General features: G+C 35.5%; 1 protein-coding gene across 1 annotated transcript; it reads left to right on the top strand.

The window, feature by feature from the left end:
• Window positions 1–9,179: 9,179 nt before the first annotated feature.
• On the top strand, window positions 9,180–11,764 carry LOC145291607 (uncharacterized). Its single transcript, XM_080137684.1, has 2 exons — window positions 9,180–9,521; window positions 11,182–11,764. The coding sequence occupies exons 1-2, from the start codon at window positions 9,191–9,193 to the stop codon at window positions 11,199–11,201; spliced, it is 351 nt and encodes a 116-aa protein (XP_079993810.1). The 5' UTR covers window positions 9,180–9,190; the 3' UTR covers window positions 11,202–11,764.
• The last annotated feature ends 15,366 nt before the right edge of the window (window positions 11,765–27,130 follow it).

Below are 27,130 nucleotides of genomic sequence, written 5' to 3'. Positions count from 1 at the left end.
CATAGGAAAGTCAAGTATGGGGTGGTTGCAGGTTCCAGTGTGGAGTTTGAGGCAAACAGACTGGCAAGCATGTTAGCCTTCTCGGTTGCTCGTGATTGTTCGTTAGTGGGGGAATTGTTGATTGCCCATTATTTACTATACTGTTGTAGATTTTCCAGAAATCACGAGTTCCTAGTTTCTGTGCTTAGATGCGTTTTTTAGTGGTTTCAGTAAATTCTCTCTCAGCTGTCGCTATTTCTTTCTTAACGTTACTTCTAGCTTCTATATACTTCTGTCTGTTTTAGTGGACTTATGTCGGTTAAATCTGCGGTATGCATGCTGTCTTTGAGCAATGTGGGGAGAGTGAGGTTTCCTATAAAATTTTCGCTTGGGAACATTCGCTTCGATTGCAGTTTTGAACCATTCAGTGGTCTTGTTTGCACACTGTTCAGCAGGAAGAGAAAAAATATTTCCCCATGGGGCATCTCTGATAAGATCTCTGCTGGCTTCCCAGTCAAACTTTTTATAATATCTTGTTGTTTTGAGCACTGGCTATTCAGTTTTTTCCCTAGAGTTTAGGGCGATTTAAATCATTATCACTGCATGATCAGCGTTCCCAAGTGAGCTGTTGGCATTCGTTATACAATCATCAGGAACTGTGGTCAAAAACAGATCTAGAAGTTATGTGTGTTGTTCTTCCTGGGTAGCGAAATGGGTTGGAAATGTAACAATTTGTGGTAGGGAGTGAGATATAGAGAAACTATGAGCTGTGCTGCTCGCTGCATCTGTGTAAGTAGGGATTCCAAGCCAGTTATTTCAGATCATTTGAAATCATAACAGAACGTCTTAGTTTCCCCTCCATCAAGATCAAGGCCATAGGTTTAGGGGTATATATATATATATATATATATATATATATATATATATATATATATATATATATATATATATATATATATATATATCAATTGAAAAAAAACATGCAAAGTGGCATTTATTTTAATAAACATATATATTTAAACTAAAATCATTTGTTTTTTTTTTTTTTTTTTCAAATTTTCGAATAGTAAGATATACTTCGGTGGGAAATGCTAACAGTTTTTTTTTAACTTTCGTGTTATGCGCGAAATAAAGACTGGCACGTCCTCAAAGGTGTAAAATTGAAACTAAATGAGGGTTAAATGGCCGCTAAAAGGCGTGAAAATAATAATGGAAAATCCTCCAAGAAGCACCTGATTGTACGAATAGAAAACGTAACTGTTCGAAAGACCAGTGAATTGGAAATGCATACAAAAGTATATACACAATATTATCACGTGTATATAAAGTATATACACAAAATTTCCCCGTGTATATAAAGTATATACGCAAATTTGTCACGTGTATATAAAGTATATACACAAAATTTTCTAGTGTATATGAAGTATATACACAAAATTCCCCCGTGTATATAAAGTATATACACAAAATTGTCACGTGTATATAAAGTATATACACAAAATTGTCACGTGTATATAAAGTATATACACAAAATTTCACGTGTATATAAAGCATATACACAAAATTGACACGTGTATATAAAGTATATACACAAAATTGACACGTGTATATAAAGTATATACGCAAATTTGTCACGTGTATATAAAGTATATACACAAAATTTTCTAGTGTATATGAAGTATATACACAAAATTCCCCCGTGTATATAAAGTATATACACAAAATTGTCACGTGTATATAAAGTATATACACAAAATTGTCACGTGTATATAAAGTATATACACAAAATTTCACGTGTATATAAAGCATATACACAAAATTGACACGTGTATATAAAGTGTATACACAAAATTTCACGTGTATATAAAGTATATACACAAAATTTCACGTGTATATAAAGTATATATACAACATTGTCACGTGTATATAAAGTTTATACACAAAGTTTCACGTGTATATAAAGTATATACACAAAATTGTCACGTGTATATAAAGTATATACACAAAGTTTCACGTGTATATAAAGTATATACACAAAATTGTCACGTGTATATAAAGTATATACACAAAGTTTCACGTGTATATAAAGTATATACACAAAATTGTCACGTGAATATAAAGCATATACACAAAATTATCATGTGTATATAAAGTATATACACAATATTATCACGTGTATAAAAAGTATATACACAAAATCGTCACGTGTATATAAAGTATATATACAAAATTTCACGTGTATATAAAGTATATACACAAAATTGTCACGTGTATATAAAGTATATACAAAAAATTGGCACGTGTATATAAAGTATATACACAAAATTGTTACGTGTATATAAAGTATATACACAAAAAATATGGCGTTTAGAGAACGTTAAATACCGTATACGGAAATACATTATAGATAGTTTATCTTGATAATATTGATGAACTCGGGGTTGAATATCGCACCACACAATCAAACGTGTCTAAATAGTTCGGCCGCATTAACTGATTTACTACACTGATAATTCAACAAGCATGAAACACTATGGCTAAAACTCGTCTATATGTATTTAAACAATTGTATACATAAACAGACATTCATATGTAGATTGTTAGGTAGAGATAGGCAGATGCTTGAAGACAAATAAAAATCGAAAATTTCTGGGGTTTTTTGGGGTTTTTTTTTTTAGTAACAGTGCGGAACTTTTAGACAGTCCTGCTCTCAGAATATTGGGAGGTTGCGGTACTTTAGGAATAAACGACAAAGATTGATGCCTGCCAAGTTGGGATCTTGAAACTTCACGTGAACTCCCCTTTAAGTATCAGATTTATTTCTAGAAATAATTATCTCTAGCAAGATATCAGGGAAACCAGTGCTAACAATGGAATTATATAATTAATGAGATATGAATGAGAAAAAAAACATTATCTGATATCAAGTTTTAGAAATTCTTTTAAACTAACAGGACCCGTGAACATTTTACGAAATAAGAATTATATTTAATCGACAAATGTTTAGGTAAAGCTAGTATTTTTCTGATAGCGCTAAAATTTTTTTTTTTTTTTTTTTTTTTTGCAGAAAAGCCAATCACATGCAAATATGAGCTTAACATTTCCATGAAAATTATATCTATTCTATTTTAAATATTAACTGGACAAAATGAGATAAATTAATAAATACTAAAAAAAAAATACTCAGAATGTAATACGCTACCGTATGTTTGCTACTAATAGGCAAATTACATTGTAATAAACAATATTTAATTTACCATTTCCGTCTAGTCTCTTCTGACAAAAGATGATTTTTTAAAAATCTATTTATCCCCCCCCCACGTTGCTTTCGGATATTTCTTTTATTTATACGTAACTTTTAACTGACTACTTTCTTCGGTAGAGAAGCGCTACACATATAAATTTATTCGCACAGCATAACAGTAAACACATAGTGATGATAGTCGAAAACAAAGCTAGATTAAATGGGGGGGGTCTTTCACGGGTTTGTAAATGTGATGATAGTCGAAAACAAAGCTAGATTAAATGGGGCGGGTATTTCACGGATTTGTATCCAGAGTTGCCAGATTGACGTTTTTAAAGCTACAGTTCCAGAATTTTGGCCTTTGCTTTTAGCAGTTTGGCCTTTAAACATTGTATTTGGCTTTTTTTTTCTAATTTTAACGTACAGACTAAATAAGGAAGGAACACGCAGAGTACCACATAGAAATAGATTCGTACGAAATAATATCATCATAATATCATTACTTATATTCACCTCATGTTGATTATTTTCAGAACTTTTGTGAAAATGTAACCAACGATATTTCTATGAATATGTAGAACTATCAAGGTTTTATGGTATTCTTAGGTTTTACCACCTCGAGTAAGATTTGAGCTTTTAACCTCCACAGGGCTGTCATTCAGTCGTTACTTCGCGATGAAAGTTCATGATAACTATAAGTAACAACTGAACTCTCTTTGATGACTGGTATGTTTATCTTCTTTCCAAGCTTTCCAAGGTGCGAAGATGTGACACAAGATCCACATAAATGGGATTGTTAGAAACACACTCTGACCTTAAAAAATGACGGCATTTCTGGTAATAACCACTCAGATCATTAGCATTAAACTAAACTCTACTCTATTTGAGTAGAGGTTAGTTTAATGCCTAGGAGGTTGGACCTACTAGCTCTGCATGGGACCGTACGTCAGCCAAGAGAAAACGGTGACCATCTCAAAAATTGTCTTATTCTTATTTTTCTGTCACTTTATGATGGCTTATTTATTTGTAACATTATGATGGCTTTGTTTTTCATGTTTTTTTTGTTTTTTTTGTTTTTTTTTTGCTATTTTATGTAGGGGTAAATGGAACAAACCATATAAAGCAGAGGGATCAATGATAGAGGCAAATATGAGAACAGCTGGTGGATTTGGGGTTATAGAAAACCTCCGATTTAGATTCTTTATTTAATTAATAGCTCTCACCGTGTCAAGGTCATACTTCCCTTCCTTCGGTCCTTCGGGGACTGGGCAGCAGCGGGTGGCAAGCAAAGACCAGCAAAGACCATATGTGGGGGCACCCCCACATATAAGACCTTGGTCAATGTAGAGCAACTCTTCATACCAATTGTCATTATCCAACTCCCCTACTCCCAGGGGATTTGGTCCCCCTTTCCCCTTCACTCCTCACTTTAAAAATCGGCCTTGTACCTTATTTGCTCGGTGGGGGAGCAAATAAATACCCTCACCGTGGCAAGGCCAAAAGCCTCTCAGGGATATGGATTTGTGTGATTTTTAATTGAATGATAGAACAGTACTATGTTAATCCTTTACCTAACCCGGATTTACGTTCGCTAGCGACTGCTTGTAAATACAGTATTCCCTATAAAATTCTTTGCAAAGTGGAATCCTGCTCAAATCGGGAGGATATGTTTATCTCCCCTCTCCACGGCGAGAGGATAAGACACAGGGCCATGACAGCGGGAGTTCAAAATTCAGAGACATAAGGAGCAATTTTCCCTGCAAACGAATGCATGAAATGCCCCGTCAGTATTCCATGGTGAGGGAGCCGAAAACGTTTAGCGATAAACGAACTATTTCATGCAGGTAGGTAGGAAAATCCTACGAGGGTGGACCCCCTAGAACTGCACAAGAGTGTATCTCAGCTCACACAGAGAGAAGGAAAACACTGCAATAATAGGATATACACTGATGACCGGGTAGAAATCTTATAGTATAGTTTGTGGCTTCAATTTCTAGATGACTGTTATTTCGAACTGATTATTACCAACGCTGTTAACTGCCACGTGACGATAACAGTCGATAATGAGCAATAATAACATAAGAAATATAGTTTACTTAGTCATGGCTGACATAAAAAGTATAATATACCCCATTGGATGAAATAATTGATTAAGTTTTGAATTTAATAAGTTTCAGATTTTTCCTGCAAGATTCTTATATGAGAGAACATGCAACTGAATTGACGACAATCGGGGGGAAAAACATCGGCGAAAACGTTTGGAAAATGCCAATTAAAATCGGGACAGTATTCAGAATGATGCAAATCATTAATTCTCATCTGAACAAATAATAAATTAAATTTGATATCAATAAACTGCAATTTCATGTTAAATAGTTACTTCATTAACAACGCGAGATATATTTACGACCAAAAATATGTGTCCAAAGACGAATATAATTAATGTCTGAACAAAACTGTTTTATCGTTATTGTATGCCCTTTTCCGGTGGTTAAAATCAAGAAATAATGTTACTAAACGTTCTACATCAAATAATTATCTAATCATAATAAGTCTGGAAGATGTATAAAAAATACTGCTTAGGCTCACAGGAACCCATGTGGAAATATAATTTAAGGAATTCAGGTAAATTGATTTCTAATAAGTAAGCATGGAATCCAATGCAAATAAAGGATGCAATGTTCATAGAATTAGTATTTTTAATTCATCCCCAAAATTTTAATACCATGAATATTTATTAATTGATGTCCGATATATATTTTTAAAATTTTACAACAGCCAAATCTATCTAAATTTCTATGATGTGGAATCCCTCCTTGTTTCTAAACCTTTTGTATAAAATGAAATTAAGCTAAACATAGCCCAACTTTGGGAAGGATACAGCTGGAATCAGGGTTTTTAAACACGCAACGATCGGTTAATTAGTTTAGGCGTATACCATATATGCACAAATACATGAATATATACACAAGCTTAATTTTATATAAATCATTATATATGCTTATGTTATAGTTTAAGACTTATTGTCCCATCGAAAATACTTTTTACAAGTCACTGTTTGTATATTCTTAAAATGACAACTTATAAAAGAAAACAAAAAACAAATATTACTCAAAGATAAGAGTTATAATTTCTGAGGTATTTTAAGAAAATCGCTCCAGAAAGGTATTATATAAAAAAAAACTTGATGTAAGTAGCTAAAATACAACTTCAAGGTTTACAAGTGAATAATGTATGGTCCACGAGGCATAAAAAAATGACTAAGTTCAGCATTCCCCCCCCATTTAACTCCCAACGTACCGAGTGGACATCAAAGCCTGGTGAAAATTAACGAACGGTGCAGTTTTAGGCATTAAATTTGAGTTCTGCACCAAACAAAAAAGAGAAATGACTAGGTTCATCATTTACCCCCCCATTTAACCCCCAAAGCCCCCAAGTGTTTAACATATTTAAATTTGAGTTCAGCACCATGCAAAACTGCTAAATAGACATGCACAGAAAATTTTGGACAAATATGGTAAAATGGTCCGAACAATGGAGTGTGTTTATTAGCCGTAAAAGAGCCTCTGAGGCATATCCAAGGGTTATCGCAAAGTATAGACAAACAAAATTATATAGAAATCAGTTAGTTACAACTTTTCAGAAGGTTTTATAAAAATCTAATTTCAGCCATTTTGATCCGAAGTGCACCCCTAGGGGGGGGGCAACCGGAGTTTTCCCTGAAAATCCGTTCAGTTTTTTTTACGCATATCATGTTTAATATTTGTGCAAAATTTAAAAAAATTCCGAGGCGTAGTGTTTGGGAAAAGTGCGGGCAGACGAATGGATGAACGGCAGAATGGACAGGGGTGAATTTACAGGTCCGCTCTTCTTTTGTCGGGGGACTAAAAACTAGCCAAGAATAATTATTAGTGATAATGTTTTTTCTACCAGAAAACACCAATGCTTCAATCGTTGTCAGAAACATGTCTAATGGAATGTGAGGACTAAAAGTGTTATGTTTGAGTGTTGTTATGTTGTCGTATCATAAAGGATGTCAGTGTTTGTTGTATTGTCTCTATAATAAAGGGTTGAGTGTTTCTTGCGTCATCTCTAATAAGCTAACCTGATCACATGACTCGCACACAATCCAATCAGCTGATCTTAACTTCCGGTCAACGTGGCTACACTATAACTCACCTCTCTCTCTATCTATCTCTTTCTCTCTCTCTCTCTCTTTCTATTCCTTAACAAAGGGTCGTATAATGAAAGCTAGATGTACGATATTTCCGAAAATAAATTCGTGAATCATTTTCTCTGATTTCTGTGAAAATCAGAGTTATAGTCAGCTAACGTCTTCACTAATATTCACGTCTCACTACCGGAACCGGTCACGACGAAAAAAAACAAAAACAAACAGTACCTTTGCTTTTTTGTTAGTATTTGTATTTTAAGGCGATATATTGAAATAAAATATATAATGGAACATGACTAAAAATATATATACTGCGAATAACAAGAATATACAAATAAATATAACACAATTTGTTTTTATTTGCACTTTTAATAACACTATTATTGAAAATAAAAAGAACAAAATCGGTGCAAATAAACACTGCCTGTACTATTTTTATTTATATAATTGTGTTGTATTTCGTTGTATAGTTTTCAATAATGTCCTTTTTATTTCTATAAAGCGCTTCAAAATATAGATATTGAATAAACACAGCTAGGTTAATCTTTTGCCTCTACACCGGTTCCGGTAATGTCACGCAGAAAATTAGGGAAAACGCTAGCAGTCTATAATAAAAAATATTATATATCCGCCCGTATTTTCATAGATTAGTACAATTATGTAAACAATATCTTTCTTTAGATTAATATTTTAACGCAAGAATTAGTTCTCTTTATTTTAAACTAGCCTGGGTGCCCGGCGTTGCCCAGGTGTTTGGAAGTGTGTTTTGAGCAACAAAAAAAATGGTAGTAGGCAGGCAGGCAGGCAGGGTCAACCCCTTACCGCGAAGGAGGAAAAGAACTTGAAAAAAAGGTGACGTCTTTGCTGTTACGGCCACTGCCAAACTGGAAGTATCGAAGGTTAAATTAAGCCTATTTAACCGATAGAATGATGACGTTCGAAAATATCGACAAAAAACACACCTAATTGTAGAAAGGTGTCCAGTGGAGAGTGAAGGGATTAATGTGTTTGCCAATATTTGTCATCCGAAGGGTCCGGCTTTAAAACGATACCGATCTCGTGAAATTCCGTTGCCTTTGTCGAAAGTTTTAGGCAGACATATAAACATAAATACATACATAGTACATACATTTAAACAGACAGGTGAGATGTATATCTATATGTCTATAAAAGTGAGCGTGTCTGTGTGGGTGTCTGTGTTTGTATGTGTGTGTCTATGTACACTTCCCTACGCAAAAACTCTGTCAGACTCGACATTTGATATACAGGGTATTGAGATTTGGGAAAATCTTTGTGATCGGTTTTCGGGCAGAAATTTGGCTGTTAAGGGGTCAAAGTTCGATGATTTGATCTTTGAGAATTCTACCCAACTCCTCCGAGAATTTTAGGTGTAAACACTTGAAATTTTAGATATAGGTTCATTGGACATGGATCTAACTTAATAACTGGATTTGAGCCCAAAATAATAAATGGTAAGGGGTCATAATAGGGGTAAAAATTTTAAAAATTGATCGATTTTATTTGTTTTTGTTTTGGCTCAACATACACCTCTAAACACGCGGGCAACGCCGTGCTTAAATGCTAGTATTTTAAATGGCAGCATAGGTTTGTATGGATAGGTAAAAATGATGTAAATTTCAATGATAAGAAGGCTAGTTGTCGGTTTCTATTTACGAAGGAAAATCGGTAAAGATTTTACTTACTCGAAGTTAGAATAAGTGGACTGATCCAACTATTTAAAAGTCTGAATACCAGCACTTTTTATCGAAACACATATATCGCTGACAATAACAATGGCCGAAATGTATAAAATATATTTGCTTGCTATCCTTATGTTCAAGCTATCCAGCGAACATACCGCGTCGCTAACGAATGAAGCAAGCAGTTCCGAAGTTAACAATAATGAGAAGAAAGAATATTTCGTTCCGCCAAATCATGTGATGTCATTAGCTGACTATAATCATGCTGTAAGCCTAGGTTTTATTGCTCCCCACGATGGGCCAGCGGGAGAAAACCCTTCTGACACAGTTGGTCTTACTGGAGCTAGCAACGATTTGACCTCCACGCCCACCACAAATGCATGCCCGCCAACATCGACATTAGATAACCCTACATCGTTCTCTGGTATGCTAATCTTCTGTACAGCAGTACTGGTCCTTGTTTTCTCATTCGCAGTCGCATTTCTTGGGCGCAGGTACTTCCCTCGCACAATACCTTGTGTATCACAGAAAGAGACTATTAGAACCGTTAAGCACTCAAAAAAATGCAAAGACGCTTCTAGTCAGACTGATAGTCTCCTGTTTGCTCAGCCTCCTGATAGTGATTGCGATTCTCAATACGATACGGAAAGCTTACTTGTTCATCCATCCAATTCATACGATAGTCTTTTTTCACCGTTGCCAGTAAGGGGAGATGAATGGTTCTAAAAAAAAAAAAAAGCGTCAGCTTTTAATTTTTTTTCACATTTAAAATTTTTCTTGAACATTACGTTCTCGTAATTGCGAAGCTTAGTCAGTCTACTTGGTATTTTACGGAAGTGTGTTAATACATTCGACTAGTATGAAAGTATTAGTACTTAATTTGTTTTTACTTTCGGCCTCCCATTAAGGCAACATTTTATCTGCTTAGAAATTAAGGAGCATGTAAACTGAAAATTGGTTTTCTTTCTATACATTTTTTTATGCTTTGTCTCGACAATGTGAAGTCATTTTTTTTTCTCGTTCCTGTACCCCATCGCGGCTTCATTTCTCGTAACTTTATATTGGGGATAGTAATGCGTCAAACCTGGCTTTTTTTTTTTCACTTTTTAAGTTTTACCTTTTTTATTCTTTTGGTTTTTATTTTTATCTTTTATTTTCTAAAGGTTTGTTATGCGACACATTTTATAAATCTGTCTCCTATTTTTATTATCAATATGTAAACATTAGGATATTTTTTTGTTCTAAATCTTATCCGTTGATAGCATTTTCCATTAATTACTTTTGGCAATAATGGAAATTCTTGTATAAAAGGCAATTCACAATGTTTCGTCCGTTTTATTACTCTATTCGAAATATATGTAATATTCTGTAATAGGTTTTACATCTTTAATTTCTACGGTATACATGAAAAACTGGAGTTAACTCTTTCGGTGATTCTTCAATTGGCATTTGCAGAACAAATATTAAAATGAAACAATTTACTATAGATTTCAATAATGCATTACGAAATTCGCTTCTTATCCCTTTTTTCTTGTAACTTTCAATAATATTGACAAAATCCAAATACTTAAGATAATAAAAATCTTTTTTACAAACGAAAATGATGCATTGCCTTATGTTTCTTCGGTACTTGATTATTCCCCCGCCATTAAAATGTTTTCCTAAAAGTGATTTTGCGATTATATTGTCTTGATAAAAAAAGGTTAAGTGATGAGTGAACGAAAAGTGCTATTGAAATCTGATTAAAAAGTAAAATAAAGTGTCGAACAAGTTCACGAAGAAAAAATATATTTGAAGTGACGACTGAAAAAAAAAACCCGTAAAACTACAGATCCCCCCAACACAAAAAAAATGAAGGGGGCCTCCAGAGAACGACTGAAGTAAAAAAAAAAAAATAAAAATAAAATAAATATTAAGTGAGCTATCAAAAAAAAAAAAAATCTACCAGTGCGCCACGGACCCTAAAAATAAATCATCAGAGCCCTAATAAAACCAAGTTTTAAACCAGCACTCCAATGTATTAATTTTTTATTTCGTACTATTCTCATCTTTTTTTTTTTTTTTTTTTTTTCACGACATTTCAGCCAACTATTCCTCTGGTTAGACAACGACAGATGGCAGTGATTGCTGAGAATGCAGTTAGGAGATTCGAGATTCCTATCCATCGCGGTTACCACCTGACGAATATTTGGCCGAAACGTCGTGAAAAACAACCAATAAAAGATGAAAAATAACTAATAAAGATGAGAATAATAGTCTGAAATAAAATAAATTAATATATATAATGCTAATTTCAAAACTGAATTCCAAGGAAGGAATTATATATATACTAATCGGTACTGATCCGGCTATGTAAGATCAGATAATAAATAAACGTGGATTTAGAAGATCAAAGAATCCAACCTTGATCGCCCTTCGGGGCCTGTGGTGCAGTTGATAGAGACGTTGAATCTCTTCGATTCCAGGTGGACATTGTCTGAAGATAGCGGTTTCAATCCTACCCAAAGCCATCCAGAAGTTTACTTGGCCAAAACGTGGTAAGACGATAACTACTGATTGCTGAGAATGCAGTTAGGAGATTCGAGGGTCCTATCCGTCGCGGTTACCACCTGACGAAGGCCAGACGAATATTTGGCGGAAGCATCGTGAAAAAACAAAAACCAATAAACGATGAAAAACAACTACTAATAAAGATGAAAATAATAGTCCGAAATAAAAATAAACTAATATATATATATATATATATATATATATATATATATAATGCTCATCTCAAAACTGAATTCCAATAAAGGAATAATATATATATATAGCACTCCACTATGTTTGAGATATTAAAATGTCCTTAAATGACATACACACTTCCTTATATCGTCCCATTTATAATGGAGTCGCCACATATACAAACCTTGAGGTCATTCAAGGATGAGGGTAAATGTGTGTATTGCAATCATTGGGGCTGCAAGTGCAGTAATCGCTTGTGATACAAATTTGATATTAGAACTTGTTTACGTTGGACTTGAAGACAATATTGTAGTCAGCTGGAAAGCAGACCAGCGGAACCATAACACAAAACACGCTAGGGAATATACAAATATCTGTGCGTGAGGTCGCCAAGCTAATCAAGAACCTTGATTCCAGTAAAGCAACTTGCACTTACGGCCTACCAATTATAGTGTTAAAAAAGCTCCAACCTTAACTTGCTCCCATACTTAAAAAAAAACTATTTAAGCGTTGCCTTAAAGAGAAGTGCTTTCCAATACCCTGGAAAACCTCATCAGTATGCCCTGTATTTAAGAAGTCCGGTGATAATTCCTCTCCCTCTCATTACAGACCTATAAGTCTCCTGTGTGTCATGAGTAAGTTGCTGGAATCCATACTAAATAGAGAAATAGTCAACCACATCAGCAGAAATAACCTCCTTAGTGACTGCAATATGGTTTCCCTTCTGCAAGATCTACCGCAGATGTTCTAAGGGTTATATCTCATATGATTAGCGAATCCCTCGACAAAGGCTACCTTTCTAGGGCAATTGCACTTGACATATCAAAAGCCTTCGACAAGGTATGGCATAAAGGCCTACTTCACAAGATTTCCAGCAACGGTATGACTGGAAATGTTTTCTCAATCATTAAAGCATTTCTCTCTAATGGGCTCATAAGAGTAGTGGTCGATGGACACAAATCAGAGGCCTGCCGTATTAATGCTGGAGTCCCTCAGGGGTCCATACTGGGCCCAACTCTCTTCCTGATCTACAGCAATGATCTCCCACACCCATACTTAAATCATTCATCTACGGCAACACATCAAAGGCTGTAAATGACAAAGTTCTCTCTGGTTCTCTCTCCTCTGATCTCGAGCGTGTAGTTCAGTGGGGGAAGACGTGGCTGGTTACCTTAAATGCATCTAAAACCAAGCTCCTATCTTTTCACCATCAACGCTCTGATCCCCATCTGGCATCAATTGTAATGGATGGCTCTCTCCTAAGAGAAGCTCAATGTTTTGACAAGCTTCTGGGTTTGACCTTTACTCCTGATATGAAATGGAACACGTACATCAAGTATGTTGCCAGGGTCGCTGGAAAGACGGTGAGTTCCTACTACCGCTCCAGAAGATATCTCAACCCTGATGCAATTCTCTATCTATATAAGAGCCAAGGATGGAATACTGCTGCCATATCTGGTCATGAGCGTCTAAAAATAGCCTATCCTGCCTTGACAGAGTACAAAATAGACTTCGTGGCTTATTGGGGGATGCCCCTTTCTCTTCCCGGCAACCTCTCTCCCACAGAAGAGACGTTGCGAGCCTGCCTTTGTTTTACCGTTATTTCCATAGTAAGTGCCCGTCTGAGCTCCAATCTCTGGTCCCCCTCGCCAATCTTTTATGAAAAACACCCGTCTAGCTGAAGCCACTGCCAAAAATTTTCCCCACTCTCTATCTATGCCTAAATCAAAACGTAGATTCCATGAACACAGCTTCTTTCTTAGAAAAGCACGCCAGCGGAACTCTGTTCCGTCTGCCTGTTTCCCACCAGACTAGAACTTGAATGTCTTCAAATCCAACGTAAACAAATTCCTGATGAAGCGCCCCCTTAAGTAAACACTTTATGAAATCTCAACACTAACGTACAACGTACTGTACATGCAATAACCCATATCCCTGAGTTGCTTCCAAGCCTTGATATGTGGTGACCTCCTTGTAAAAAAAATTCCACGGAGGAGTTTTAGGAAAGAAGCTTTGTTCATGGAATTCACGTTTAGTTTTAGGCAGCGACAGAGAACAGAATATATTTTGTGCAAAAATTGGCATGGGGGGGCATAGATTAGAGCTCAGTCGAACATTTGCAATAAAAATAACGATAGTGCAGATAAAGGCTTGTAAAGTATCTTCTGTTGGAGAGAAGGGAAATATGGAGAAATCTACTTTATTTCGAAGTCATTCTAAACTATGTCGAAGCAGGATATGGTATTTCGAGTAGGCTTTGCACAGATGTAGAAACAGAACTCCATCCTAAGATGAACATGGATCCCATGCAGGTAAAGGATTGCATCGGCGGTGAGATATCTGTTGAAGTGGTGGATGATCCAACCATTTTTCCCCATCGATTTGGCAAGGAATTATATGTGTGTGCGCCATTACATATCCGAAATGAACGTCTTACAAAGAAACTTGTCTAACTATGGAGCTTCCTCAAGACGAGTGGTCTTCATTTCAATTGGGACCAGATGTGAGTCAGAACGTAAACATTGAAGAGAGAAACTTGGTTTTTAGATGCATCACAATTAATCAGGCCGCTTTTTTCCGCATTGTTCAATATCAGTCGCGAGCATCAGACAGATCTCGGCTATTTTTTTTTTTTTTTTGGCAAACTTATTTTAGGCTCATTAAAATTTTACGCGATGAACACATGACAGGCAGAATCAGTTTAATTAGGTTGGTGGAAAATTAATGTTTCTTGACATTCAGCACCCCACTCTCTCTCTCTCTCTCTCTCTCTCTCTCTCTATATATATATATATATATATATATATATATATATATATATATATATATATATATAGTGGAGATGGTAATTAATAAAAACTGAAGAAAGTGCTCAATGCTGTTAGCGAACATTACTGTAAAAGTCTGAGGACGCTACAGACGGCCAAAAAAACGGCCGTGTAGCCTAAACAATAATGTAACTTAATAGAAAGATATGAAAATAAAACGTATATATATATATATACACATATATATATATATATATATATAAACGACATTAGTTTGCACCAACAAAATAGTATGATCATAAATATATACACACATATAAACATTTGAAAATTTACATAAAGGCTATCCAGACATGCAGCTAGCTTTTTAATCAGTTTGTGAGCGAAAATATGGCTGTCAAGAGGTCAAAATTGAAAGAGTTGATCTTTGCAGATTGTACCAAACGTTTCCGTCAATTTTTGGTCTTAACATTTGAAATTGATGTAGTATGAAATTAAGTAGGTGTAGGATACCTGGACATGAGTCAGTCTTTTTGATATGTATGCACATAAAGTTATGAACAGTACATATTACCCGAGCAAAGCCGGGCTGAACTGCTAGTATAAATATATATACATATACAAGCAATTCACAATGATCGGTTTATTAGTTCATGCACGCATCCTATCCATATAAATATATACACGTGCATAAAATCCATATTGTTTGTTTAAATAGTTAAAGAAAGAATCATATATGTACAAATATATACACATACGTAAATTTATAATGGTCGATTAATTAGTTTAAGCACGAATCCTATCTGCACTAATGTATAAATATAGAAGCACATTTAAAATTAATAATGATCGGTTGATTAGTTTAGGCACCATCCGAAGACTGGCAGGCGATAACTAACTTATTAGTATTTTTTTGTTGTTGTTGTGACCTGCTTCGAACAAACACTGGTTTCGATAACTGACTTATTATAATCTGAACCGAGAAAATTCTGGCTGACGATCACTAGTATATTATTATTATTATTATTATTATTATTATTATTGCAGACCTTGTCTATGCTTTAAATGGAAGCATTGACTTTCAATACCTTATTAATACAAGGCGGCCAGAAAATGGGTAAGCAGACAAATTTTTTGAAACAGAAAGTCGACAAACTGAATGGATGGTTTAAACGTAAATTTTTAATCTGATATTACGCTTATTTCTGCAAAATCGAATTGAAAATGTAATTAATTTTTAAGCCTTTCTCACGTAGAAAGTTGTTGAGATGCTTGAAATGTGTTAGTCGGTAGATGAGAGATTTGGAGAGCATGGCGGATGAGCCAGAGTTTCGTATCCCAATTCGTTCAACTTCTGAAGGGCCAGTTTAGTTATGTACGCTTTGTCATTGTCGTGGAGGAGAATTGTACCTTTTTCTGTTGACTAATGCTCAGTGTTGCTATCAAACTTTCTAATGTATTACATCTATTTATTGATAGTAATCCTCCGCCGTAATGATTTCCATTGCATAAAAAAACTGTAAGGAATGAGACCGGCCGCAGGTAACCAAACAGTCAGCATGACGTTCTTATAGTGCTACTCTACCGTCAGGAAGTGTCCTGACGTCCTATAACTGAGCTGAGCGTCTCCAGTTGTCGTAAATCACACACTTTTTATCACAAATCAGGACGCTGTCGAGAAGCGGGGCATTCTTTTTCGTATACCAAGGAAGATGACACTTCATAACGCCGTTGATTTTGGTTGTCGTTCAAATCCATTTATCAAGTGTGTTCTTTTTTTTTTGTCCAATCTTTCGCAAATTGTTGGAAATAGTCGTATACATAACGTCTAATTCAGAAGCAATTTCTCAAACAATTGTGCGTGGATTGGCTTCGACTAAAGCTCTTAACTGATCGTTTTTAATGATATATAAATCCAAGGTATGTTAACGATAACTTATGTGAAAACACATCTGAAAACAGAATTAAAAATTCGGCAAGAACCTACTTAAGGACAGTGGTCTAGGAAAGCAACTTTGATCAAGGAACTCTCGCACGAATGTTGAAATTGATTGTGTAATACTTAAGCAAATAGGTTTTAAAAATGTCTAAGCCAGCTAGATCAGACAACTGGAAGTGGTCACGGGCCTACTTATTGTACGCCCTTCTTAAAATCAACCGACTCATTTCTTTTGTAAATAAACAGCAAACTCTCGTGGACTATCGTGGTTTAAAACGCCAGATAAGTCGCAGTTCTTTGAAATAATATTCTCGTATGAGAATGCTTTAATCTTTTTCTTGTATAACAAGATAAAGTAGCATTGGAAACTGTTTCGTGTAAGAATATTTTAATTAGTTTTGGAAGAATATATATTAATTTTAGCAACTGCGTTAAAACTATAAAATGCAACTAGGTATTTCTGCAATTAAAATTACGAACTTAAAGTGCCATTAAACTACATCAGCGAGACCTGCATGTGCTTCTAATAATTTAATGTTGGTATACCTCATAGCCACGATATACGATAAAAGATAGCAGAATTTGAAATAAAGATGTAGACTCGTGACCGCGCTTCTTCATTGTACTCTAGTATCATTAAATGTTATACAAGCGGGGCCTGTGGAAATTCCACAGTGTATTCTTTCATGTAAATATATTTATGTTGACATTCTGTAGATGTTCAGTGTAAATGGAGACGCTCTGATATAAGTGTAGCTCTTTTCTTAAAACTGCAAAAAAGTATTTATCTAAGCTACAACTAACAACTTGCAAAGCTCGGTCGTAAAGAAGGCTTAAATATATTTTAATCAATGCAAATGTCGTAAATATTATTATAGAGCTAATGTTCTATCGATTTTTATATAAGTTGTGATTTTAAAAATAAAATATATACATCCATATAACTTGCGTGCGTTAGCTTGAATCGAAACCGAAATAAAAACTCATATATATATATATATATATATTGTTTTAATAAAAACCAAGACTTCAAAGAATTGGTTGATAGCAAAAAATAGTGTATTTCATCGTAAGTTACAATTGTTTCAAGACTATTCCAACAAATCCAAACATTATGTCGTTTGAAATTTTTCACAAGAATAGGCTTTCTTTCAGACTTATTGAATAAAAAAAACTTTAACAATAAAACATTATAGAAATCATTTCTCTCATAAGGAAAAGACAAGCGAAAATATTTTTCCCTATATCGCATCCTTGCAAATTATTTTTTTAAAGGTTTATGTATTTACCTATTTTCGTATCTCCATTTAAAAAAAAATAAAGTAGTGAACAATCCAAACCTTAGGGTCCCTGCAAATAAAACTATGAACATTTAAAGTATGACTTTTCAAACATATAACAATCTCATGCTAACTGAACTTAATAATAAATATAAAAAAAAAGAAACTGAATAGGAACTCTATAGGATTAAACTGTTAGCACTAAAAAAATTGTGAGAAAATGAATACTCAGAATAAAATACAATTTATACTCGATTTAACCCTCGGTTTTTATTGAAGGACCACAAATACTTAACCTAGTATTAGACTAATTGCATCGTTTGCATCTGACATAGGTAATATATGTAAAAAGATACTAGACAGAATTATACCAATCTTAAAATCACAAATAAAACATAACCTCTGTGTGTTCAGCAAAACAATGGTATTAGGTAGCCAGGCAGACTCGAACCAGTAGAGTGAAGGAGGAAAAGAACATGAAAAAAGTGACATCTTTGCCGTTGCGGCCATCGCCAAAGCGGAAGTGGCGAAGGTTTAAATCAAGGCTATTCAACCAAAAAAAGAGGATGACTTTCGAAAATATCGGCGAAAAAGCGACCCCCACTTGTAGAAAAGTTTTTCGTTAAGGGTGAAGGGAGTCATGTTTTAAGCCAATATTTGTCACCAGAAGGGTCCGGCTTTAAAACGATACCGATATCGTGAAATTCCGTTGCCTTTGTCGAAAGTTTTAGGCAGATATATAAACATAAATATATGCATAGTATATACATACATACATTTAAACAGACAGGTGAGATGTGTATATTTTAAATAGCAGTATAGGTTTGTACTGATAGGTAAAAATGATGTAAATATTAGAAGGCTTGTTGTCGGTTTTTATTTACTAAGGAAAATCATTAAAGATTTTACTTCCTCGAAGTTAGAATAAATGGACTGATCCAACTATTTAAAAGTCTAAACACCAGCTCTTTTTCTCGAAACACAAGTCTCGCTGAAGATAACAATGGCCAAAATGTATAAAATATATTTCCTTGCTATCTTAATGTTGAAGCTATCCAGCGAAAATACCGCGTCGCTAACGAATGAAGCAAGCATTTCCGAAGATAACAATAATGAGAAGAAAGACTTAGAACATTTTGTTCTGCCAAATAATGTGATGTCATTAGCTGACTATAATCATGCTGTAAGCCTAGGTTTTATCGCTCCCCCCGATGGGCCAGCGGGAGAAAACCCTTCTGACACAGTTGGTCTTGCTGAAGCAAGCAACGATTTAACCTCTACGCCCACCACAAATTCATGCCCGCCAACATTGACATTAGACAACTTTACAGCGTTCTCTGGTATGCTAATCTTTTGTACAGTAGTACTGGTCCTTGGTTTTTCATTCGCCGTCGCATTTCTTGGGCGCAGGTACTTCCCTCGCACAATACCTTGTGTATCACGGAAAGAGACTAATAGAACCGTTAAGGATTCGAAAAAATACGAAGACGCTTATAGTCAGACTGATAGTCTACCGGTTGATCAACCTCCTGATAGTCTACCGGTTGATCAGCCTCCTGATAGTGATGGCGATTTTCGATACGATAGGGAAAGATTACTTGCCCATCCACCCAATTCGTATGGTGTTCGCTATTCGACGTTGGCAGTAAGAGGAGAAGACTGGTTCTAAAAAAATTGTCAGCTTTTTTTATTTTACTTTTTTTTTTTTTTTTTTTTTCACATAAAATTTTTCTTGAACATTACCTTCTCGTAATTGCGAAGCTTAGTCAGTCTACTTGCTATTTTATGCAAGTATTTTAATACATTCGACTAGTCTGAAAGTATGAGTTTTTTTTTTTGTACTTCATATTTCGATTTTATAATGCAATGATTGGTCAACTTTTATATTTCAGCCTCCCATTAAGGCAACATTTTATCTGCTTAGAAATTAAGGAGGCATGTGAACTGACAATTGGATTTTCTTTCTATACATTGTTTTTAATGCTTTGTCTCGACAATGTGCAGTAATTTTTTTTTTCGTTCCTGTATCCCATCACGTCTTTTAAACGGGAAATGGGCTTGATTTATCGTAACTTTAGATTGGGGGCAGCAATGCGCCAAACCTGGCTTTTTTCATTTCTTTTTTAGTTTTACCTTTTTTTATTCTTTTGATTTTTTTTTATCTTTTATTTTGTAAAGGTTTGTTATGCGACACGTTTTCTAAATCTTTTTTGATTATCAATATGTAAACATTGGGATGTTTCGTTCTAAATCTTATCCGTTGATAGCATTTTGCATTAATTTTTGGCAATAATGGAAATTCTTGTATAAAAGGCAATTCACAATGTTTTGTCCGTTTTATTACTCTATTTGAAATATATGTAATATTTTGTAATAGGTTTTACATCTTTGATTTCTACGGTATACATGAAAAACTGAAGTTAACTCTTTCGGACATTCTTCAATTGGTATTTGCAAAACCACGATTAAAATACAATTTACTATAGATTTCAATAATGCATCACGAAATGCGCTTATCCCTTTTTATTTATAACTTTCAATAATATTGACAAAATCCAAATACTTAAGATAATAAATCTTTTTTACAAACGAAAATGATGCATTGCCTTATGTTTCTTCTGTACTTGATTATTCCTTCGCCATTAAAATGTTTTCCTAAAAGTGGTTTTGAGATATTGTCTTGAAAAAACAGTTTAAGTCATGAGTGTACAATAAAAAATGGGTGCTATTGAAATCCGATTAAAATTAAGGAGTACGCCCCCCCCAAAAAAAAAAAATTACTAGTAAAATAGTTTCTAACCACGCCACGAAGAGAAAACATTTGAAGTGACGACTGAAAAAAAGGTAAAACTCAAGATACCCCCCCCCCAAAAAAAAAATACGGAGGCCTCCAAAGAACGATTGCTAGCAAGTTTTTACCTACTACCTGGAAGTGAAAATATTAAGTGAGCTGTAACAAAAACGTCTTCCAGCTCGCCACTATAGCCCTAAAATAATTAAGCAACCTTCAGGATCCTTATAAAACCAAGCTTTTAAACTAGCAATTCAATATGGTTTAGATATTAAAATATCCTTACGTGACATAGGTATTTCCCTATATCTTTTTTATTTTTTTAACATTTTAGTCGCCGCATATTAAGGTCTCGATGTCCTTCAATAAGGTTTAATGTGTGTATTGTAGTATTTGGGGCCTGTAAGTGTAATCGTTTGTCGTGCAAACCTAGTACTATTAGATTAGAGGGCGGTTCAGTAAGAACTTGTTTACGTTTGACTTTAAGACAATATTGAAGTCAGCTGGAAAGCAGACCAGCGGAACATTTATACGGGGAAGTTCTAGGAAAGAAGCCTTGTTCATGGAATCCACGTTTAATTTTAAGCATATTTTTTGTGAACATTAGCATGATGGGGCCGTAGATTAGAGCTCAGTCGAACACTGCAATAAAAATAACGATAGAGCAGAGAAGTGGTTTCTGTTGGAAAGAGATCGCAGAGAAGGGAAAAGGGAAGTATCTACTTTATTCCGAAGTCATTCTAAACAATGTTGAAGCAGGATATGTTATTTCGAGGAGGCCTTGCCCAGGTGTATTTATTTGCTTCCCCACGCAAGCAAGATATGACACAAGGTCGGTTTTTATGTGGGGTGAAGGGGGATGGTATATATAGGATTGCCTCTATATCGACCAATTGCCACAAGGGCAATGGACACACAGTGCGGAATCTGCGGGAACAGATGCTACACTTTGAGATATTAAATCTTTTACTCGGGCAAAAAGTGAACATGAAAAAAACTTAGGCACAAGGCCAACTTAAAAGGGGGTAAGCAATGGGGGTCGTTGATCATCCTTGTCAGTCTAGACCTAAACAAAAGTTTCTCTTAGCAAGAATCTTCTTTCACCATAATACCGAATTCGCCCTTTCGTACTTGGGGACGTCCTACTTAGCATCCACTGTTTAAAACATTTCTATTAGCGTGCAAAGACAAAAAGATAACAAAGGTAATACAATAATTCATTTGCGAGAAGAAAAGAATACAAGTGGTGGTTAGTAGTGACTTCCGAACCCCGTCTAGTCGATAGATTGCCCGTTCCACTTTGGTTTGTAAAGGAACCTGAGCTCCTGTGGACCAGTCTCTAAGTGGGGATGCTCCCTAGATGGAACGAAATGGAGAAAAGAACATTGTTAGTTTGGGGGATGGGAGGGCTAGTGATTGATTTCTTTCTCTCCAAGATGGATAAAATTTAGAGGGAGGGGTGAAAAGAAAAAAACTCAACTAGGTGAGTGTGGGAATCTTGGAGGCTTCCTAATCGGGGCGGGTAGAGCACTCACTCATCTAGCTAATAGGCTAAGGATAAAATTACACTTGACGGAACTGCGCGTCCACACATAGACGGAGAACACGTATTCAAATTTGGCTCCTTTTCGTACACACAGACTTGCTACATGTATCCATCTTCTGTCAAATGCCGCGCGATGCAGCCTTCTTCTATCACATCTGATCTACAGCCGTAGTTGGTGTTTAAAGAAAACGATCAGATCATGATCAGAAAAAGACAACGCCCCCCCGGCCACCTTGCAGACGCCACGTCCAAATCGCCATTCTTCCCACGGTCAGGATCGTAATGTAGACCATTTGTCTTTCCCGGTCCCACAGCGGCCTCACGTTGTCAACGACATTGGATACGGTAATCGGGCGAGGATGCCCGGGATCAATGCGAGCTGTCATCTCGCTGACATACGAACAGTACTGGCGGAGTTCGTGGCAATCGAAGAAAGCGTGATCACTCGTTTCTAGGGCCATTGTTCCGCAACGGGGACAAGCAGGCGACTCCAAAAAAGCAGAACTGCATTGTATGTTGTTGAGTGGAAGTGTATTTTGGGCCAATCGACAGGTTAGAGAGAACTCCGAATTATTAAGATGACTTGAACCTGGCGCCCAACTCCACGCAAGCGGATCTTACTCTGCTGCGAACCCAAACGCGCGCATAACGGGTTGTCGGCGGCCGCCCCTCACTAGATCCCTGTGGAGTTCCCTACGGGTAGCAGTCACAAGGTCGCTGGACCTTGGTAGGCGTTTTAGCGCGTCTTGGCACTCTTTCAAGAAGGCTTAATCGCCCCGCGGCTTGCGACGACTCTCGATAGAGGGATCGGGAATGAGATCGGGAATGGCGGCAGTAATCGCTGGGGGGTGGCACGATTGTTCTACTTGAAGGTAGTGGCTCAGGAAGGCCAGCCTCTCGGAGTCTCGATGGCACTTCAAGTCCGGCATTCCCAAACCTCCTTTACACGGACGTTGAATGCAGACCTGTCTGCTAACCCAGTGTCTTCCTCTGTGCCAAAGGGGACAGGACAAGCAGATACTACATTTTGATCTCAGACAAAAGGCCGCGGAGAGGGGGTATTGCCTTTCCCATATGTAGCTACAGTACTCCATTCTAAGATGAACTTTACTCCCATGCTGGTAGAGAATTGCATCGGCAGTGAGCTATCTGTTGAAGTGGTGGATGATCCAACCATTTTTTTCCATCGACTTCGGCAGGGGATTATATGTGTGTTCGCCATTAGATATCCGGAATGAAGGTCTTGCAAAGAAACTAGTCTAACTATGGAGCTTCCTCAAGACGAGTGATTTTCATTTCAATTGGGACCAGATGTGAGTCAGAACGTAAAAATTGAGAAGAGAAGTTTGGTTTTAGATGCATCACAAATAAAACCAGACCACTTTGCTTCGCATTATTCAACATCAGAGTAGCGAGACTCAGAAAGAGGTTGGCTGTTTTTTTTTTCAAATTATTTTAGGCTCATTAAAATTTTAGGCGATTAACTCATGACAAGCACAATCAGTTTAATTAGTTTGGTGTAAAATTAATGTTTTTTGACGTCCAACTCTCTCTCTCTTTCTGTGTATATATATATATAAGGACATTATTTTGCACCAACAAAATAGTATGATCATAAATATATACACACATATAATCATTTGAAAATTTACATAAAGGCTATCCAGACATGCAGCTAGCTTTTTAATCAGTTTGTGAGCGAAAATCTGGCTGTCAAGAGGTCAAAATTGAAAGAGTTGACCTTTGCAGACTCTCCCAAACGTTTCCGTCAATTTTTGGTCTTAACATTTGAAATTGATGTAGTATGAAATTGAGTAGATGTAAGTGACCTGGTACTGACTCAGTTATTTTAATATATATTAATTTATTATATTTAATATATATTAATTTATTATATTTAATATATATATATTTATATATATATATATATATATACAAGCAATTCACAATGATCGATTTATTAGTTAATGCACGCATTCTATCCATACAAATATATAAATATATACACGTACATAAAATCCATATTGTTTGTTTAATAAGAATCATATCTGTACAAATATATAAACATATAAATATACATAAAATTATAATGGTCGACTAATTAGTTTAGGCACGAATCCTATCTACACTAATGTATAAATATAGACGAATTTAAAATTTGCCACATAACCCGTATATCATTGCGCAGGCAAAATTTCAGCTAGATCAGACAACTGGAAGTGGGTCAGGGGCATTACCTATTGTACACCCCTCGACAAATCAACCGACTCATTTCTTTTGTAAATAAACAGCAAACTCTCGTGAACTATCGTGGTTTAAAACGCCAGATAAGTCACAATTCTTTGAAATAATATTCTCGTATGAGAATGCTTTAATATTTTTCTTGCCTATCAAGATAAAGTAGCATTGAAAACTGTTTCGTGTAAGAATATTTTATTAGTTTTGAAAGAATATATATTAATTTAAGCAGCTGCGTTAACACTTGAAAATGCAACTAGATATCTCTGCAATTAAAATTACGAACTTAAAGTGCCATTAAACTACATCAGCGAGCATTGCATGTGCTTCTAAGAATTTGATGTTGGTATACCTTATAGCCACAATTTACGATATAAAATGGCAGAAGTTCTATTACAATGTTAACACGTGACTGCGGTTCTTCACTGTACTCTAGTATCATATTAAAAGTTATACAATCGAGACCTGTCGAAATTTCACAGTGTACTCTTTCATGTAGATTCATTGACGTTGGCATTCTGTAGATGTTCCATGTAAATGGAAACGCTCTGATATTATTGTAGCTTTTTTGTTAAAAAAGCAAAAAGTATTTATCCAAGCTAGCACGAACGCCCGGCAAAGGCTGGTCGTAAAGTACGCTTAAATATGATATTTTAATTCATGCAAATTTCGTATATATTATTATAGAGCTAATGTTCTATCGATTTTTATACAAGTTGCGATTTTAAAAATAAAAAAGTAGGCATATGACTTGCGTACATAAGCTTGAATCGAAACCGAAATAAAAACTCATGAATATATATGCATATATATATATATGTGTGTGTGTGTGTGTGAGTGTATGTAAAATCTATCTAAAAATGAATATGTATGCCACTGACGTTTCAAATCACGCAGCAAAGCAGGGTAATCTGTTTACTCGGGAAGGCATCTTTGACCGACGAGCATATGCAGTTTTACCATCTGCAGAGGAGTGTGATGTGACCTCACATGCAATTATGCATGTGGTGTCACAGAGCTTAGGAGCGGCTGAAGATTGCATACTGACCTCGCATTCATCTTCTTCCATGAGATAATCGCCCATATATATATATATATATATATATATATTTACATAGGCATCACCACATTATCAAGGCCAAGAGGCCACTCAAGGATAAGGGTTAAAGAGTGTACAGTAGAAATTGGGCAATATAGTAATCATTAGTAATGAAAATTTGGTAAATTGATAACTTATATGGAACGGTTCATCAAGAACTTATTTACGTTAGACTTGAAGACAACCATATTTTAGTCAGCCGGAAAGCAGGAAAACGTAAGACAATTCCACAGGCGTGCAGTTCTAAGAAAGAAGCTTTGTTCATGGAATCTACGTTTAGGTTTAGGCACAGATAAAGAGTGGGGGGAATTATTGATAGTGTTTACAGCTAGACGAGTGTTTCTTGTGAAAGTTTAGCGAGGGGGCCCAGAGATTGAACCTCAGTCGAACACTTTCCATGAAAATAACGATACATCAGAGACAAACTCGCAACATCTCTTCTGTGAGATAGAGGTTGCAAGGAAGAGAAAAGGACATCTCCTACGAGGCTACGAAGTCTATTTTGAACTCTATCAATTTTTTACCCTAATATTAGCGGCTTTATCAAATATATATATATTAGTTTGGAACAAGTTATCCGGAGACATACCGAGCTGGGAAACAAATAATTCATTAAGGGGAAAGCGACAATTCGTTAATAAAAACGATTTAAGAGTAAATTCATATATTTATGAATTGGCGATTAAAAAAAAGGACCTAAAATAGATATCGAGACTTCTTTCAACCGATATATTTTCAAGAGAACACATCGGCGATTATGAGTAAGAAAATAAATGCGGTAAATATCGTTTAAAAAATATGTAGATCTTTTTTGCTTCTCTAACATGTGGTGGGGAAATGGAAAATTAGACAAGAAAAAAAAAGCACATTAATTGTCGCTAATATTAGGGTAAAAAAGAGTAACCCCCAAACCCAGGCAGATATCGATAGTATGTAGGCAGAAAATTCAATATACATAGTCACAATATGTGTATAAGAAAACCAACAATCCTATATATATATATATATATATATAATGATTTTCCACAGCTGAACCAGTGTGGCAAACCACAAGAGCCAAGAAAGCCAACAAACCAGAAGTCCAAGATCCGAGTTTCGCCCTCATTTGGGCTCATCAGTTTGACATATCCGCGCTCAGGATATGAAAGACGAACCTCTTGCTTGCTAGGCAAGAGGTTCGGGTTTAAAATCCTGAACGCGGATATGTCTAACTGATAAGCCCAAATGAGGGCGAAACTCGAGTCTTGGACTTCCGGTTTGTTGGATTTCTTGGCTCTTGTGGGCTGCGACATGGGTTCGGCTTTGGAAAATCATGATATATATATTTTTTCTCACACTTTCTGAATATATATATAAATATATATGTGTGTGTATATATATATGTATATACAGTGATGATCATATTTATTGGCACGGTAAAATAAAAGTTAAATTTTGTCTAATAAATTCTAAAAAAGGGATTAAATTAAAGAAAATAACAAAGTATATTATGTATTTTTAACTGGCCTTTCCGATGCAGCAATCGGATTTTAGAAAAAATAAATAACAAAGGAACAACAAACATAATTGCAAAACCCAAGGATCTCTGTTGGGGAGATTGTTGATGAACAGAGCACCTCTGGAGTGAATGTATCTCGACATACAGTTG

The sequence above is a fragment of the Euprymna scolopes genome, chromosome 12, assembly GCF_053919585.1.
Source record: "Euprymna scolopes isolate OS-2025 chromosome 12, ASM5391958v1, whole genome shotgun sequence".
Lineage (NCBI taxonomy): Eukaryota > Metazoa > Mollusca > Cephalopoda > Sepiida > Sepiolidae > Euprymna > Euprymna scolopes.
This window is presented reverse-complemented; position numbering and strand designations above follow the sequence as displayed.

Coding starts and splice junctions, on each gene's coding strand:
- LOC145291607 (XM_080137684.1), top strand. CDS start 9,191: ATGGCCGAAATGTATAAAATATATTTGCTTGCTATCCTTATGTTCAAG. Junction 9,522..11,181: donor TAACCCTACATCGTTCTCTG/GTATGCTAATCT, acceptor ACGACATTTCAG/CCAACTATTCCTCTGGTTAG.